The sequence below is a fragment of the Dama dama genome, chromosome X (assembly GCF_033118175.1).
Source record: "Dama dama isolate Ldn47 chromosome X, ASM3311817v1, whole genome shotgun sequence".
NCBI lineage: Eukaryota > Metazoa > Chordata > Mammalia > Artiodactyla > Cervidae > Dama > Dama dama.
The window spans coordinates 135,128,825-135,146,594 of record NC_083714.1 but is presented as its reverse complement, the minus strand read 5'-3'; the positions used below and the strand labels follow the sequence as shown (position 1 = coordinate 135,146,594).

The following is a 17,770-nucleotide window of genomic DNA, read 5'->3' as shown; positions in this document are numbered from 1 at the left end:
CTTTACAATATTGTAGTGGGTTTTGCCATACACTGACATGAATCAGCCATGGGTGTACAGGTGTCCCCCATCCTGAACCCCCCTCCCCCCTCCCTCCCCATCCCATCCCTCAGGGTCATCCCAGTGCACCAGCCCTGAGCATCCTGTCTCATGCAACGAACCTGGAGTGGCGATCTGTTTCACACATGATAATATACATGTTTCAATGCTATTCTGTCAAATCATCCCACCCTCGCCTTCTCCCAGAGTCCAAAAGACTGTTCTTTACATCTGTGTCTCTTTTGCTGTCTCACATATAGGGTCATTGTTACCATATTTCTAAAATTTCATATATATGCATTAGTATACTGTATTGGTGTTTTTCTTTCTGACTTACTTCACTCTGTATAATAGGCTCCAGTTTCACCCACCTCATTAGAACTGATTCAAATGCATTCTTTTTAATGGCTGAGTAATATTCCGTTGTCTATATGTCCCACAGCTTTCTTATCCATTTGTCTGCTGATGGACATCTAGGTTGCTTCCATGTCCTGGCTATTGTAAACAGTGCTGTGATGAACATTGGGGTATACATGTCTCTTTCAGATCTGGTTTCCTTGGTGTGTATGCCCAGCAGTGGGATTGCTGGGTCGTATGGCAGTTCTATTTCCAGTTGGTTTTTTTTTTTTTCCAGTTTTTTAAGGAATCTCCACACTGTTCTCCATAGTGGCTGTACTAATTTGCATTCCCACCAACAGCATTTATTATTTGTAGACTTTTTGATAGCAGCCATTCTGACCGGCGTGAGATGGTACCTCACTGTGGTTTTGATTTGCATCTCTCTGATAATGAGTGATGTTGAGCATCTTTTCATAGAACACATATTTTTAAAATTATATTTTTGTGACATGAAACATTCACCTGCATCAAAGACATGAAGGTGGAGAAAAAACAGTAGAAGAAAGGAGTATTATGTAGGAAAAGTACTCCCTTTTTAGAGGATACAAAAATAAGCTTATCAGTGTGTATCAAAGCTCCAGCAAATAAAATGGACTCTGCAGTGGGAAGCTTAGCAAGATGGGTGCTGGGGAGAGGGAGATTGTCAATAACTAAAAGCTAAAAGCTTGGACTGGAAAGCCAGGCAGACCTGGGTTTGTATCTGAGTTCTGCAGTGTGCTTTAAACTCTAAATCTGGGGATTTCTCTGTGCCTTGATTCCTCATCTGAATGTTGTTGTGAGCATTAAACACGGTGTATAAAGCACTGTGTGCCCTATGCTGGGCATAGAGTAAAGGTTTTAGTTTGTTGCTACTGCTTCTGGGATGATGGGGGCTGTTCTTGAGACACTGAATACCTTCTGTATGCTGGGTATCCTTGGCAACTTAAAAGAGTCTGAGGCAAGATTCTTGCTCTTGAGAAATTTATCTTCTCTTAGGGAAGATTAAATTATACATGATAACAGTGAAATAATTAAGAACCAGATTTCTACGGCACTGGCTATAAAAAGTACTTGAGGATGGGGAGAGATCATTGTTAGCAGGAGCAATCAGAAATGGCTTTTGGAGCAACTGGAGGTCTTGTTGGAGCTCAGATGTGGAGACAGGTTTTTTGGTTGAAGGATGAAGATGTATTTAGGCCTTTACTGAGCTAGACACCATGATAGGCTCTAACTAGAAAGATCAAGATGTGGTCCCTGTCCTCTTAGAATGTATGGGCTCGGGTGGTGGGATGACACTTGCCAACACATAGGTGGTGACAGTGCTGTGAGACTGCGTGCCAGGGCTGTGCCGGAGCTGTGTGCAGTGCAGGGAGGCACAGGCCCAGCAGGGGGACTGAGGGAGGCCCCCAGGGGGTAGGGGTGGAATCTGAGCAGAAACTCTGAAGATGTTGGGGGCTTCACCAGGGGAAGAAAGTAGAGTAGGCATGAGGAAAGAGGCTCAAGGGAGGGCCAAAAAGACTATCTGGAAGAGAAGGAGGGTACTTGAGATATTAAGTATTAAGTAGCATGGTGGGATTGCAACTTGTGCCATGTGCCTAGAGTGGGAAAATGCAAGATGTAGACCCAAGCATGAGGTGAGGAGAATATGTTGTCTAAGTCAGTGCCAGTGGAAAGACAGAGAAAGAATGAGTCTTATAGGCTCCTCGGAAGTAGAACCGGGACTTGTGAATGGAAGGATTGAATTTAGGAAAAAGGAAGACTTCAAAGTTTCTCTCCTAGGAGCTGCTTTTCAGAGTAGAAGAGAGGACTTAAAGTCATCTAATTCAACCCCTCCGTTGCGTGGATGAGCATGCTAAGGCTCTGAGAAGTTGGGTGGGTTGCCTAAGTTTATCCAGCTAGTTCAGGGTGGAGCTGGGATGTTGAGGGAATGTCCAGGTCTCTAGGCCAGAGTTTTTCACACTGTGTCGCGCCGACATGTGAAAGTTGAGGTGTGACCCTGGGCCCTTTTGCAGAGATGTTCTCCATTAGGTTGGAAGATTGTCTGGGGCCCCGGTGAGAAGAGACAGGAGATGTCATGATTGGAGTCAGAGCAGTGGTTGGAGGAGCCTCTCTAGAAAGAAGGGATCTCTAGCAGTCTGGCAGCTGCACATAGATTTACATGGAGGTCAAAAACAGTAAAGTGTGTTAATTTTAAGCACAGTGTAAATAGAGAAGAAGTAAGAAAAATAAAAAATTGTACCTTGGAGAAAGGACAAATGGACTGGCTCTCTGCTAGAGAAAAGGCTTCATGACCCTGGTGGAAATAAGCTCATTATGAAACAGTAACTGTAGGCTAAAAACAGATCCAACCGTTACTGAATTTTAAGTCCAATTCGGGAGGTGCAATGCCAAACTGCAAGAAAGTACAAGTTTGAAGGCACAAAGATGGCAGACGGCTTGACAAGTAATTGAAGCTGGGAATAATAATGGGAATCACTCTCTTGAAAAGTACTGTCACCTTCAAGAGCAAGGGCACTGGACTGGCTCTGTCACTTAGAGTTTAGGTTAAGTATAAGTCATTTATTTTCTAAGATACTTTTCAAGAGGCTTTTGTAAACAATGCAGGTGACAAAATTCAAATGAAATCTTGTCACAAAGTAGAAAGAAGAGAGGCTACATTGAATGATTTCCTGCCCGGAGTCCTTTTGTAGTACATTTGGGGAGTGAGGGGGAGAAAGAGAGAATTGTATTTTAAATTTTAAATAAACTATTTTTGACACGTTGTGTAAGGCTCAAGATAATACTTTCTGTGCATAATACACAGATACACAATGCAACTAACTCCTCTGAATGGCTTGGTAATTTTATTCCATAATTCTTTTTTTCTGAAGATACTTTTTCCCTCAATGAACACTACTGTGGACCAAGGCTGCTCTTAGCTTGTGATTCACTTCCTTGACAGAAAGAAGAGGTGTCTCTGGAGATGAATGCTGTCGCGATTGTTAAGAAAATACATGAAGTACATAAACTACAATAGTTAGGGGATTTTTAAGACAGAAATTATTGAGGGTGCTGATTCAATTCCTTGATCCATCCAAAGAACGTTTGTTTTCATCTGAATCTGCCATACATGTCCTTCATGAAAAATATTTTTGCATCTGTAGTTCTTTTTGGAGAACTCAGCCTAAAGTCTGCTAGAGATATTTTGGATTAACTAATAGAACCTCTGGTTCTCTTCTAATTGAGTGCTGCTCAGAACCATGGCTTTCTAGATATTAGGAGGATGATTTTCTTTGTTTTTAATAATTAATTGAACTATTTTCAGAGTAATTCATTCCCTGCTTGCATTAACTTTAATGAGAATTTCACTTTCCATCTGTGTGACATTTGTTTGACATATTTTACATTCGTCAGATGATTCACTCTTTTACGGGACAATTTGTGTTTTAACCAACTCACATTTTTAATTTTAGCCAGTTAAGGTACTGGTTATACCAAATAAAACCCATGGCAATTTAGGTGATTTTCATCCCTAGGAACAAGACACTCTCATAAATCCTTCTAACTTTGACTTTCAGCCCGGGGAGCAACTCCCTCCAGAGATGACTGTGGCACGATCTTCTGTTAAGGAGTCCTCCAGAGAAGGCACCTCTTCATTTCATGCACGGCAGAAGTCTGAGGTATGAATCTTCTAGAGTGGCTACCATTCCTGATAGAACGTGTCTATAAAGATTGGTCATTCAGAATCATTACAGTCTGTCTTAAAAGATTTATCCATACTTAGTCTCCCACAAATAATTTGAACTGGCTTACAAAGTAAGCAGTTTTCCTCATGCCATAATTCTGAGTTTTGTCTTAAATAGATCCCAGAGTAAATTATAGATCAGTTAGGTACTGCTCTGAGTGCACAGGTCGCATCATCATCACTCTGCTGTTTACCTTTTGTCTCAGGGTGGCGCGTATCATGACCCCCACTCTGATGATGGCACCGCCCCCAAGGAAAATAGACACCTGTATAATGATCCTGTTCCGAGAAGAGTTGGCAGCTTCTACCGAGGTAAACCCAGCTCCTAGCACCCATCCGGGTCCTCTCTTCTCTCCCCCTCTCTACATCTCCAGGCCGCATACTCCCCTACATTCCACTGCCCTGACTTCCGGTCAGTGGCATTCTTACCTGTACTGCTGTCTTCCACCACATCTTCCTGCCTTGGGTCCCACTGTCTTAGTTCAGACCCTTGTGGCTTCTGACTTGATTTCTTTGAATAGCCTCCTAGCAGCTCTCCCTGTCTCTAAAGTCACCATCAAAATGGTCCCTGGAATAATCTTTATGAAGCTGTGTTGTAACCACACCACTCATTCGATTAAGTCATAAAATATTTATCGATGTCACTTGTGTGCCTGAGACTTCTAATTTAGAACATCACTGAGCAATACAGCCAAAGGTCTCCACCCTCACAGAGCTCACATTCTCATGAGGAGGGAACAATACTAAATGTAATAATTACATAGAGCAGTAAAAGATAGTAAATGCTACAGGGAAAAAAAAATACAACAGGGCAATCCATCGCCCCCAGCCCCAGTCCTCTCTCTCTCATCTGCCGAGAGTGGCTTCCCATTGGCAACAGGACAAAATGTAAGTTCCCTCAGATGGCATTTTAGACTTTCTGTGCCTGGCCCTTGCTATTCTCTCCAGCTCTTCCCCCGCTGCTCACACAGGTCGTGCCCTCCTCTGACCTGAATGCATTCCTCCAGATGCTCAGACAGCTTGTTTCTGTCCCTTTTGAGAGTCGTCTTTGATGTCCTCTGCAGTGTGATGGCTTCCCTGCCCACCTAGACGAAGTGAAGTGTTTTCTTCTTTGTTCTGCTCATGGTCCTTTGTCTCTAACATAACACATAGCACATGGTATGGCTTCTTTGCCTTGCTCTCTCACAAGGTTACAAGGCCCTTTACCTTTTCCTCTTTTACCCTCATTGACTAGGACACTACCTGGCAGTTTCAGAAATATTTGTTGAATGAATGACAGAAAATCTTCAAGTGTACTTGCATGACCTTAAAATTGTGTTTTGATGTTTAACAGACAATTGTAACAAATGTTTCAGGGGCTGAATGGATTTAAGAGAGATTGACAGAGAAAGACATCCCCTTTAAGGAGCTATGTAGTAATAGAGTGGGGGCCCCCAGGAAGCCCCAGCCCCTAGTGGGGAGAAAGACAGCAAGCCCACCAGGGCACAGGCAAAGTCCTGGGTCCACGAGGCCCAACTTCTCATGATTCTGTTGATTTGGGAGGATAGCTGGGAAGGGCAGAAATTGATAGGGAACATGGACAACTGCTTGGTCATTTTAGCTAGGAATCTGAGCTAAATAAATGCATACAAGTGTTATTCAGGACCTAAATATATATTGACTGATTAAGCTACTCTGTTCCCTCCTAGCCCCCCACTGAAGAAAAGCATAAGGCATTCTATATACCTTTTGATGCATTTATTATTTTTTTTCTGATGTCACGGTTACTTTAGAATCTTATGGGACTAAAATTTTAATTCAGATTAAAGTTAATTAAAACAGAAGTATTATAGTGTACATATAAACAAAAGTCTTTTCATCTCTCACTGGAAGTTTTACTTCCAAAATGGATCCACACACATGTTAATTCTATAGATGTCTAGAGAGTATATGTTAATATTAAGATGTTAACTAAGTTTTTAATTAATTAGTCCTTGACCTCAAGGAATACAATTTTATTTTGATTGCCAATTTATTACTATCAGCAAAGCCCCTCATAATTGACTTCAGAGTTTGGCAAGTAGAACATTTTTATTTTAGAAAGTCCAGAAATAGAAAGGAAAGATTTAACTAGGTGAAACATTTGGAGACATCTCTCATTTCAGTGATACTACTAAATCTAACTGGATGATGATTTAGTAGTATCATTGAAATGACAGATGTTTTTAGAATATTTCCCATTTTCACTCCTGCCGGCCAAGAGTCAAGTGAAATGGTGTCATTTGTCTTTACATACAGCCTGTGTATTCCTTTTGTGATGAAATTTTTAATATATTTTGATTTATGACCAAGCTTAGAAATTGACAGAAAAAGATGATTACCCCCCCCAAAGAAAAACAGAAAAGTATTTACTCACAAACATCATGGTTTGTCTTTTTGTTTATTCCTGGATTGAATACTTAGAGAAAAATAGTATTTTTGTGCAAATAATCACATTTCTTTGGAATTGAGTTTAAAAAAATATAAAATTGATATGTCACCTCCCAAGTGGCAAGTCTTAAACTGTAGTTGGTGTATTACAGCACACATATTGTTAAGAATCACTTCAGACTAAGCATAGATTCTACATAGTTGGGTCTATGATGTAAGAAAGCCTCAACTTAAGTGAATGTCAAAATGGGGAGATGGGGATCATATTCATACTTTGAAATCTCCTATGATGTTCTCCAGTTTATCAACTGTTATGTTAATTTATGTCTTGAATATATATTGCCTGAGTTAATTGACCCTTGCAAGTTGCTGTCATAAGCAATTGGGGCAGGGGGGAGGGAGAGAATGTTCCCTGGAATGCCTCCATCCTCAGAAAACACAAAAGTTTTATGAAGGGCAAATGAGGATTTTGACTTACCTTTTTGTTATTTTGTTTGTGTGAGAGAAATGCAGTAGAACAATATGAGAAGTGCTTTGATCAAAAGAGTACATCAGTGGCTTACCTTTTCTTTATTCAGTGCCATCTCCACGTCCAGACAATTCTTTCCATGAAAATAATGTGTCAACCAGAGTTTCTTCCCTACCATCAGAAAGCAGTTCTGGAACTAACCACTCAAAAAGACAGCCAACATTCGATCCATGGTGGGTATTTTAGCTTGTTTCTACTCTTCTTTTTTCTAACTGTGGATTTGAGATTTCACAGCAATTCTGGATAAACAGTTTAGCATTCTTTCTCCTACTAGGCCTTTCTTTCTCAAGAGAGATTGTTTCATAAGGGAAATGTGATTTGTCATTATTTGTAATGGTCTCATTCAAAATGTTCAGCATTTATGTTAAATATCATGTAAAAGAAAAAAAATACCCTGGGTCAGTGCATACCTCATAAGTCTTCCATCGTCGTCTTCTGACATGATTGACATCCTTTGCTGTCTTCTCTGCTTATTGCTGTTGAATCATGTAGGAGACACTTTGCTTAGCCCTTGGTGTACAGTGTCTCACTCAGTTCTCACAATCAGCCTTTGAAGTAGGGTAGCCTTTCCTCTCCAGATGAGGAAACTGCAGCTTAGATAAGGTAAGGAGCCTGCCTGGTGCTGGACAGCAAGTACCAGGGAGGAGGTGAGCCGGGATCTAGACCCAGATGGGTTCTGACTCTAAAGCTCATGTCTTTTACTTCTGTGCTACCTGACTTGCATTCAGGGTGAAAAGAAAAATAACAGAACAACCATTTGTGGTACCACAAAAATGTACTGGTAGTCAGAGAACAAAATGATGTGCCAATTTTGCTTATCCTTTAATCTTTGTGTCATGTGTAATAAAAATTTAAGGAGAGAATTATAACACACATCAAGTCTCATTAGCAGATTTTGTCTGGGGGGGTAAGGACTATATTTTTAATAATGTAGACTTTATAGTCTCAGCTGCCCAGAAAGACTTCCCAGAATATAGATGTGAGGGGTGTTTATATATTTTTCATAGAGCTATTAAGTTCTCCACCAAGAGAATAAAATGGTGCCTCACTGTAAAGCACTGAATTGAGAATGAGACCAATCTGTCAGATTCTGTCTCTGCTGTATATTGCCAGAATTCATACAGTTTGGACCCTGTTGGCAGGGTAATATCAAGGCTTCAGTGTTACCGTGCCCTATAGAGAAAAGAACTTATTTTTACAGTAATAAAAATGGTTTTCTTAAAGCTATAAATACTTTTTCTTTTATAACCACATTTTATATTTATCACCTTGTTTATAAAATGAGAGTTTTAACATTAGTGACTCAGAGGTTAGACTCTGGACATGAGATATCTTGACTAGTGTCACCTTTTGGCCATGTGAATTTAAGCTCTCTGTCCCTCAGTTTCCTTGTCTATAAAATAGGCTAAGAATAGGACTTCCCTCATACAATATATATGATCGTTAAATGAAGTAAAGCATCAAAAGCCTCTAGAGCAGTGCCTGGCACCGTTGTGACTTGTTAACATTAGCAGCAGCAGTTTTTACCTTTAATGTTCTCTAACTTCAGTATGACTTGCCAGGTGCCTCCTCTCCACTTAACTTTCCTGAAGAACTTCCATGAGTTCTTTCTCCATAACTTAGATAAGATCTACACATCAACTGGAGAGCACAGGTACAACCCCAGTTACCAACGTTGACAGTTTTCAAGTGGTTTTGACAAGCTGTGAGAATAGTGTCTAAGTTGTGAGAATACAGAAGTACAGATGGAATCATGTTTCATCTTGGTCATTGCATAATGAAGTGGTGATGGTTTAAAAGAGCGTTGATTACAGATTAGCGTGAATGAAAATTAGATAGGTTAGATCAAAACTACATCTAAATGTGGGACTCACAGTCTTAACAGCATATTATTTCTGACTTTTTGATAATCAGTTTAAGTAGACCTGGATATGTGTAGAAACCTAAAAACAATTGTTTTGAAAAGAATTAGAGGCACAGTTGGGATGCTAAACTTTAGACAGGTCTTCATCAAGTCATCTGATATTGCTATTATGAGGTTTGAGAGAATTCCAGAATTTCCAGGGAGGAATTGGATATATCCTTTTGTTCTTACTGCCCCTCATGATAGTGCTGCTATGATACTTCTCCCCCATGCATCGCATCCAACTTAATCTAAGTCATCCATTAAGCTTGACTTGTCTTGGATTTTTTTCTTGAACAAGATCTCTCATTGGTTCACCATATTTATATTTGAGAGAGTGCCATTTGATAACTTTTACAAAAACATGAATGAGCCTTGCCATGGTGACATAGTGAATTGCTCTTCCTAAATTATCACTGTCCTAAGGGCAGTCTGTTTCTCCTTGTTAGTAGTACTTTACATTTCTTTGGAGAAGGGGATATGTGTACAGGGCACACATTTCTTGCAACGGAAAAGTCAAGCTACTGTATCATACTTTAAAATGATAGTGTAGTATAATATGCAGAGCTGTTATTCTGGCCATCTCAACTGTCCAGAATCCAGTTAAGAACTGGGAGATAAGCCAAAACATTTCAGAACAACAAAAATAGGGTTAATACAGTCAGTTGATCATCTTTAGTAATGGGAAAACACCTCCACCCTCCCTGTGAGCCTGCTTATTCTTCTTCTATGTTGAGTTCTCTCAGTTGGCACTGAGTTTGTCAGGCAAGAAATAATCCCAGGTAACAATACGGTGTGCAGAGAGAGAAGGATCCTGAACAGTAACTGTAGAGAGAAGAGAGGTAGTTTGACTTTTCTAATGCTCTAAAGGGAAAGTCATTTCTGGCCGTTATGGTTTCATACATAGAGTAGATGTCCAGGTAGAGTATATATCTTTAAAATAGGCTGCTCTTACTTTCCATGAAAAGACAAAGTGTTTAGAAAGACTGCTGTCAAAATTGGGTTAAAAATTGACACTTAAACAATAAACCAAATTAATTAGAAATCCCAGTAGTTAAGATAAGTGAAGAATTGCTGTCACTCACTTGCACAATCCCAGGCTTTCTCTTCTTGTAAAGTTATGAATACATTGGTATCCTTTATTGTCTTTATAACGCACAGAATTATTCCTGTAGAATTAGTCCCTGACTTTCTACCGTCAAACGTTAGCTGACTGACCTTAGTCACACTGGCAGGGGGAAGGAGGTGACAGGGAAAGAGTCACAGTCAGCTTCTCTTTGATGCATCTTCTCACTGCTGCTCTTGAGGGGATTATAATGGAGCTCCCTGGCCCTCTGTCTAACTGGTGGGTCACTTGCCTTGAGTCTGTGAGCAGCTTGAGGTCACACCCCTTGTTTTAGTTTTTCTCTGTATCTCCAACACCTAACACTGATCCTGGCACATACAGAGTACTCTATAAATGTTGATTGGATTTGATTCAGTTGGTTTTCGTTCCTTCCTTTTTTTAGGTGTTTCTTTTGAATCCTCTTTCTTTTTAACCCCTTATGGAAATAGTAGCTATTCTGTTAGATAATGTTTGAGTGCCATGACTATTCAGGAAGGAGACTGTTATTGTTACCCACCCCTCTCCCCCAGCACACACATACACATATATTCTTCCCCACATCATGTTTGCTGCACCCCCACCCCCCCACCCCCGCTGTGTTTTCAGCCCTGGATAATATGCCAAGTGACAGCTGAGTGGTCCTTCTCAGAGCTCCTGTCCCTGAGGCTTAGGTGATCACCATTCGCCCTTTTCTTGTACTGCTCCTCTGTTGCCTGTATAGTTAGTTTGCTCAGCTCAGCACACAACTGTTGACCTAACAAGGCAGAATCAATAACAGGGTCCAGAATTCACAAGTGAGATTAAGTCACAGGGCTCACTCTTACCCATCGGGTGCAGTACTGGTTATAAATGTTCAAGTCCTTTTTTTCATTCATTTGTACAGCACACAGCCTTATAGGTGCCTGACTTCCAGGCAGCGTCTCTCAATCCCTGAGTCTTTCTTGCAGGTTTTTCTCCCTTTGATTTCTCTGTTAATTTTGTGTGTGTGTATGTTTCAGTGTAGCTTCTCCCTCTCCCTTTTCTCTCTCTATCTCCCTCCCTCCCCCACTGGCACTCTTTCTTTCTCTCTGACTTCCTTTTGTGTCTTTCTTTTTGTGATGCATGCACACTCACACTTTACTCCTAGCTTTCATCCTCTAATTCAAGGGTAATTTCTTTTTCTTTTTTGTTTTGGCCCCTGGAATCTTTTCCCACCTGGATCTTGACCCCACTGCCTCTCCATGGCTCCAGTTTGAGGATACTTTCCTCATTATTCCCCTTTCCCCAGACTCTAGTTTATCCAGTGCCTCTGAAGAGACCCTGCGTAGAGTCTTCGATTCATCAACTGTGATTTGGGGACACAAGGAATTGCAAACACCGAGCTTTTTGTCCTGCTCCTCCTTTTCTTTCAGTACTGTACCCCCATTGCCCCCGTACTCTCACTTTCATTTTATTGGACAGTCTTCTTCCTCCTAGGGCTGGTGTCTCCAGCCTTCACTTCCTCTCATACCAATATTAACATTCTTATAGTAACGCCTGTTCCCATCCTGAGGATGTGGTCATGATGAATGTGGGCCCCTTAAAGATTTCCTCAGTTGGCAGAAAGCACTTTTACTACTGACCCTCAGCAGACCATTGAGATTTTGTTATACTTTAATTCTGATTAGTAAAAACTTCTTCCCGTTAACCTAACGGGTGCTGTGCTTCTAGCTTATGTGCAGACTCCAGTATGGAAGGACATGAGCTGTATCATAAGCATATAATGCTTTAACTTCTGGAAGTTACAAATCGTTAAAAATAGTATTACTGGTTAGATTAGATGCTCTCTGAGGTTTCTTTCAGGCTTCCATGATAGCTCAGTTTGGTAAAGAATCCGCCTGCAGTGCAGGAGACCCCAGTTCAATTCCTGGATTGGGAAGATCTGCTGGAGAAGGAATAGGCTACCCACTCCAGTATTCTTGGGCTTCCCTGGTGGCTCAGCTGGTAAAGAATCTGCCTGCAATGCAGGAGACCTGGGTTCAATCCCTGGGTTGGGAAGATCCCCTGGAAAAGGGAAAGACTACCCTCTTTCACTTCTAATAGTGGTACTTATGTGTTTCCAGCAACTACTTACACTGTTCTGCTATGTTTCCTAGAACGCTCACATAACTGAATGCTGTGGCCTGGAATTTAGTTAAGGGCAGTCTGTATTTAGACCCCATCCAAGGGTTTCATCTCCTTAATCTCACAAGTACTTGTCATAAGAAACTTTGACCAAATAGGCCCAGTCTGTCATTAGGATGAGAGTGTTTTTCCCAGCACTACAGCTTTGAGTTTAGGGAATCTTTAACGTTTCACTATTTCATTCTCACTCATTCCATCATGTCTGAAGTTTTCTCACTTTCAAAATTGTTAACGCATTATTCTGAGTCCCAGTACTAATTATTTTATTGGATGTGTTGTATTATGAAACTTTAACTTCAGAGCTTGAAAGTCTCGATGAGGTTTAAAATTGTAGTTCCTAATGAGTTTCAGGAACACTTGAGCCTACAGTACATGTTTTTACTTCCTTGGTATTTCCATTAACTTTTAGGCTAAACACTTTAAGAACGAATGACCCTTGCTCCTTCAAACAGTCATGGTTTTTACTTCTTGTTTTTTGTCTGTCTGTCTCTAAATTGTTTCCTTTGTGGTCTTTGATCTTGAGTTCTTGGCTTTTCAAATGAATTTTCTGTTCTGTAAACCTTTTTGTTATATTTTTAGTCCATGTTTGTTGTTGAAATTAAAGAGAAATAACAACAAATCACCAATAATCGTACTACCCAGAAATAACTACTAAGATTTTTTTTTTAATTTCTCTCTGCTTTATAAAAAATTTGTGTATATATACACATATATGACTTTAAAAAATAAATAGTTGGGCTCATATAGAAAGTTTTGAATCAATCCTATTGTTTTCACTTAGTATTATAGTTGAAATATTCCTTCATATTAGTGAAAATTCTGAGACAATGTGATTTTAAAAATAGCTTCATGGTGTTTTCTATCATGTGGATCTGTAATAGATTATATAAATGTTTTCTGCCTTCACATAGATTTAATCAAGTAAAGGATGCTGGTTTGCTCATATTTTTTAGATGTTCTAGTAACTTCACTGTTCAGTCCTCTAAAACCATAAATATCAATGAATTCTGTCACCTTTAAAGTTTCTACTCTTGATTTTAGGGAATAGCTAATAGAAGGAATTCAGTCATTTGAGAAAATGGTTTTCCACAGTCATCTAGATGTTCAGATTCAAAATAGGGCCCATGGAATGTGCCTTTTTCAAGAATGACACCATTCCAGTTGTTTTTAAGACCATAAATTAAGTAACATAGGGCCTCTGTTAACATATAAGTAGTCAACTTCTTGGGGCCAGTGACTTGTTTGCTCTCTTTTAATACCTCCTATTTGTATTAAAGTACCTGGTGGTGTCAGTGATACAAAGCTTAAAGTCATTATTTTAAGTCAGAAGCTTTTTTCCCAAAAGAGTGCTTTGTATTAATGCATTATCCTGTCTCTATTTTTTCTTACCTTATGTACTTTTTATTTAGTTTTAATATATAGATATAAAATTTTCATAAATGAATTTTCCAGTTTCAGGCAATTTTTACTTTTATTTGTAAGGTTTCTGTAGCAGCATTGATTTTTTTCTTTTTTTTTTAATGTTCAGTACCTTGGTAAGCCACTAATAATGAACTTGTTAAGCTGGTTTTTAAAAGGTAAATGGAAAAATGAAGATACTGAAAATGTTTTTGTTTCCCTTGGAGGGATACAGAAAAGGCATCCTTCAAACGTGTGCTTTTCAGGCTCTCTAATCCTCAGGTTTTCAACAGCATGAAAATGGTCCTGTAGCATAGTTACAGATCATTTGTAATAATGTTCAAATTGCTAGTTCAAGTGAGCCTTTGCCAAAGGCTAATCATTAACCATGCTTCATGATATTCAGTTCCTTCTGTGCTTTTTAGAGGTTCTTTAACTACGTGCTTGATTCTTCATGGCTATTTGAACCTGGTGTCGTGCATTTTTAGTCTTCATTATATTTGTCATATAATGGTAGGGGAATGATTGAAAGATCAATATGATAAAAATGTCTTCCCATTTAGGAAAAGTCCTGAAAACATTAGTCATTCTGAACAACTCAAGGAAAAGGAAAAACAAGGTTTTTTCAGGTCAATGAAAAAGAAAAAGAAGAAATCTCAAACAGTAAGTAAATGGCCAATTTCTATTTACAATGGCATACGAGTCTACATTAGTCTGTGGGATCTTTACACTTTGTACATGGCAATCAAAGTGAATTATTTTCTTACTGATACTTGATATGCATATACTTTATATGTTTCTTTCTCAAATTCTATACAACTTCCTCCTCCCACAGAGCCTTTTCTAGATTCAACAGAACCTCTAGGAATAGGAGAAATTTAATTTGGATGAAAGAGAATGCTTTAACCCTCTTTCAGTAAACACCTTATCCGTATGGATTTATATTCATGTAAAAGTTATGAACCTGCAGGATTTATTTCTCTCTGAGGGTTAAAAATACATGAAAATTTAGGAAATGGTTTTGGTTTGTGTTTAAATCTTAGAATTCTTAACTAACCATCATTCATTATTCTCCCCTGGCTGGTTATCTGATTCCCATGTTGACAAGTGCATTTCTGGGCTGCCTAGTCATAGACAGGAGCTGGCATTTGACATTTCAGGGCTTGCTTTAGTAGGAGGACATGTTTATCTTGTGATTGAACTAGGAAATGGAATGAGTCTCATCTCCTGAGAGTCCTCCACCTGAACCAAGGGCTGGCTGCATGAAAGCATGCATGTCATATCACTGAACCAGGCATGGATTCTGCTGATAGTGACTTGAGAACACATGGAGAAGCCAGGCCTCCAGGCCAGTGAGAACATCTTCACCACATGAGGCGTGCTTTGGTTTATGACACCTTTGATACTAGACAGGGTTGAGTCGGCTATTTTTAATTATTTTGTTTCTGGTTTTACTTCATACATGATTGACTCTCACTTACTTAAAAAGGAAAAAGGCATAATCAAAATGACCTACTCAGATGGACTTCATTGATTTCATCTTTTAAGATGAATAGATTAGACTCAGTTTTTCTGAGGTCTGTTCCATTTTGAAAAGTCTAGGATTATGACTCAATGGTAAGTAATGGTGAGATAGATGATAGTAACAAAGAATATATTTGAAGTAAGGATTTAATAAAGGCCTTTCTAGATTACTGGGCTTCCCTGGTAGCTCAGATGGTAAAGCGTCTGCCTGCAATGCAGGAGACCTGGGTTCAATCCCTGGGTCAGGAAGATACCCTGGAGAAGGAAATGGCAACCCACTCCAGTAATCTTGCCTGGAAAATTCCATGCATGGAGGAGCCTGGTAGGCTATAGTCCATGGGGTCATTCATCTTACTTGTTTGTTAGATTTATGATGCCATTATAATATAAATATGAGCTCATTAGAAAAAAGGGTCAGAAAAATTGAGAAAAAAATGATAATTTCCAATCTTACCACCCTATCACAACTAGTATTAAGATTTTGGTGTATTTCCTCCTAGCTTTTTAGCCTGTGCATGTTTATGGAAAGAAGGTGGTTTTTTAGTTTGCTTTAAAAAATAGTAGTCATTCTAGTACAATTTTGTGTTCTGACTTTCTAATAGTGTTTCTATCACACATACACACAGTATGTATGTTACTACACAGATTTTATTATCTTCATTTTAATGGCTTATAATATTTCTGAAATGTCCATTTAAAAAAAAAAAAAAGGCTGGCTACATTTCTAACTGAAACTCACTTAAAGTAGAAGGTCCAATCAAGATGTCACTTAGTCACATATTAACTACATGTGTTGTTTAAACCAGATGAACAAAATAGACCTGATTTGAAGTAGTGAGGCTTAAAATATGTACAGTGCTAATAAAGCTTTTATTATCTGTGGAACATATTTATGCATCATGAATATTAAATTTAGATTACCTCCTCCTAACCACTATTGTTATTATTTAGAGATTGTTTTGGTTCTTAACCTCAGGCCCATAGCCATTGTGGGGTTGATTAAATGGAAGTAGCAAGACACAGGAATTAAAGGTGTTTCTGTGTTATAGATTTAGCTTTTGATGTCTGCCTTAGACCAGCATTAAACCTGTGGCTCACCATGGCATGAGTCAAGTGTGTACATGTTAACTGTTACTCAGGATCTAGTTCGAATTTTAGATGTTTAAATAGTGTAGGTTAAACATCTGCCTCCTCCCTAACGACGGACTGTATTCCTTGTAAAATAAGATGGGGGCAATAAAAAGATACAAGCAAAAAAAAAAAAAAATAAATAAATAGTGTAGGTTAGGGTACATAAGATATTTACTATTCTCTAGCATACTCTTCACTTGAACTTACTTGTTTCAGGGTTTCATACTTTTCATTTTTGATATGTAAAGTAACTGCAAATTATCTCTGCATAGGTCACAATGACTTAAGCCTTCCAAAGCACAAGTTTTTTATACCTCTGCATTTTTTTAATTAAAATAGGAAAGAAAATGTTTTAAAGACTTTGATATCTAAAGTAAGATTTCCAAAGAGCACTCAGTGTAGTATTTCCTGGCAGACCACAGGCTCCTAAGCTTGATATTGTGGTAACTGCCTCCTTCAAATAAGCATTGGAACAGAATTAAATTCAGCTTTTCTTCAGTCACTAGTTAGAACTCAGCAAAAGGAAACCTAGGTAAATGAACTTTGAAGGACTTAAAGCATCGTGGCCTTTGCACAAGATTGGACAAAATGGAAACCTGATACCCAATGCACAGAGAGAAGTCTCTGGATCTTAAATCTAGTTTAACCCCCTTATTTTGCTGATATAGGAACTGCCCAGGCAAGTTGTGACCTGCCTGAAGTTGCAGTCAGTTTGGAGAGCCGGAGGTGGGTTCTCCTGGATAGCAGGCCCAGCTCAGTCCCTGCCAAGGTCCCACCAGGAGGTGTGGAGCGCCTCCTGCTGCTTATTCCTGAGAATGCTCTCTTTTTTTAATGTGAATTTTTTAATTGAAATATAATTGACTTACAATAATATATTAGTTTCAGGTGTATAGCATAGCGATTCAGTATTCTTGCAGTTTATACTGAATTAAAAGTTATTACAAGATAATGGCTAGAATTCTCTGTGCTATGCAATATCCTTGTTGCTTCTCTATTTTATTTATTATTTTTTTCTAATTGGAGTATAGTTCATTGACAGTGTTGTGTTACTTTCTTCTGTAATAGCAAAGTGAATCAGTCATACATACACATATCTGAGGGCTCTCCTGTGGCCTCCTTAGCCACGTAAGTTAAACTCTTCACAGATCCCTGTCTTGGGAACAGGAAAACCTTATGGGCTGTTTTTCTTGAATGTCTTCAGACACACCAGTAAAAGATGATCTGAACCTTCACAGACATTCTGGTGCTCTCACAATTGAAATATCCAAAACAGGGTAAAGTCATGCCAAAAAATCATTCAGTATTGTAAAGGAGCCTGCTTTGACTCAAGCAAATCTGGAAGCCGCCTTGGGAAATCTGGCTTCAGTTCCACATTCAGACAGTTACATAAGCCCTCAGAGCATATGGTGACTTTGCCAACTTGGTAATTGTACCCTAGTTAGTTAGTATCCCAACTGGTAATCATGCTTCAGTTTGAAGATTGAACTT

At 39.1% G+C, this 17,770-nt stretch overlaps 1 protein-coding gene across 1 annotated transcript in view; it reads left to right on the top strand.

Annotated features, from left to right (window-relative positions):
- Positions 1 to 17,770, top strand: part of CDKL5 (cyclin dependent kinase like 5) — a 112,700-nt gene that overhangs the window by 90,053 nt on the left and 4,877 nt on the right. The window contains exons 12-15 of the mRNA XM_061136389.1: positions 3,975 to 4,076; positions 4,348 to 4,453; positions 7,129 to 7,252; positions 14,191 to 14,290. Coding sequence (XP_060992372.1) covers positions 3,975 to 4,076; positions 4,348 to 4,453; positions 7,129 to 7,252; positions 14,191 to 14,290 — 432 coding nt within the window. The remainder of the gene's footprint in view (positions 1 to 3,974; positions 4,077 to 4,347; positions 4,454 to 7,128; positions 7,253 to 14,190; positions 14,291 to 17,770) is intronic.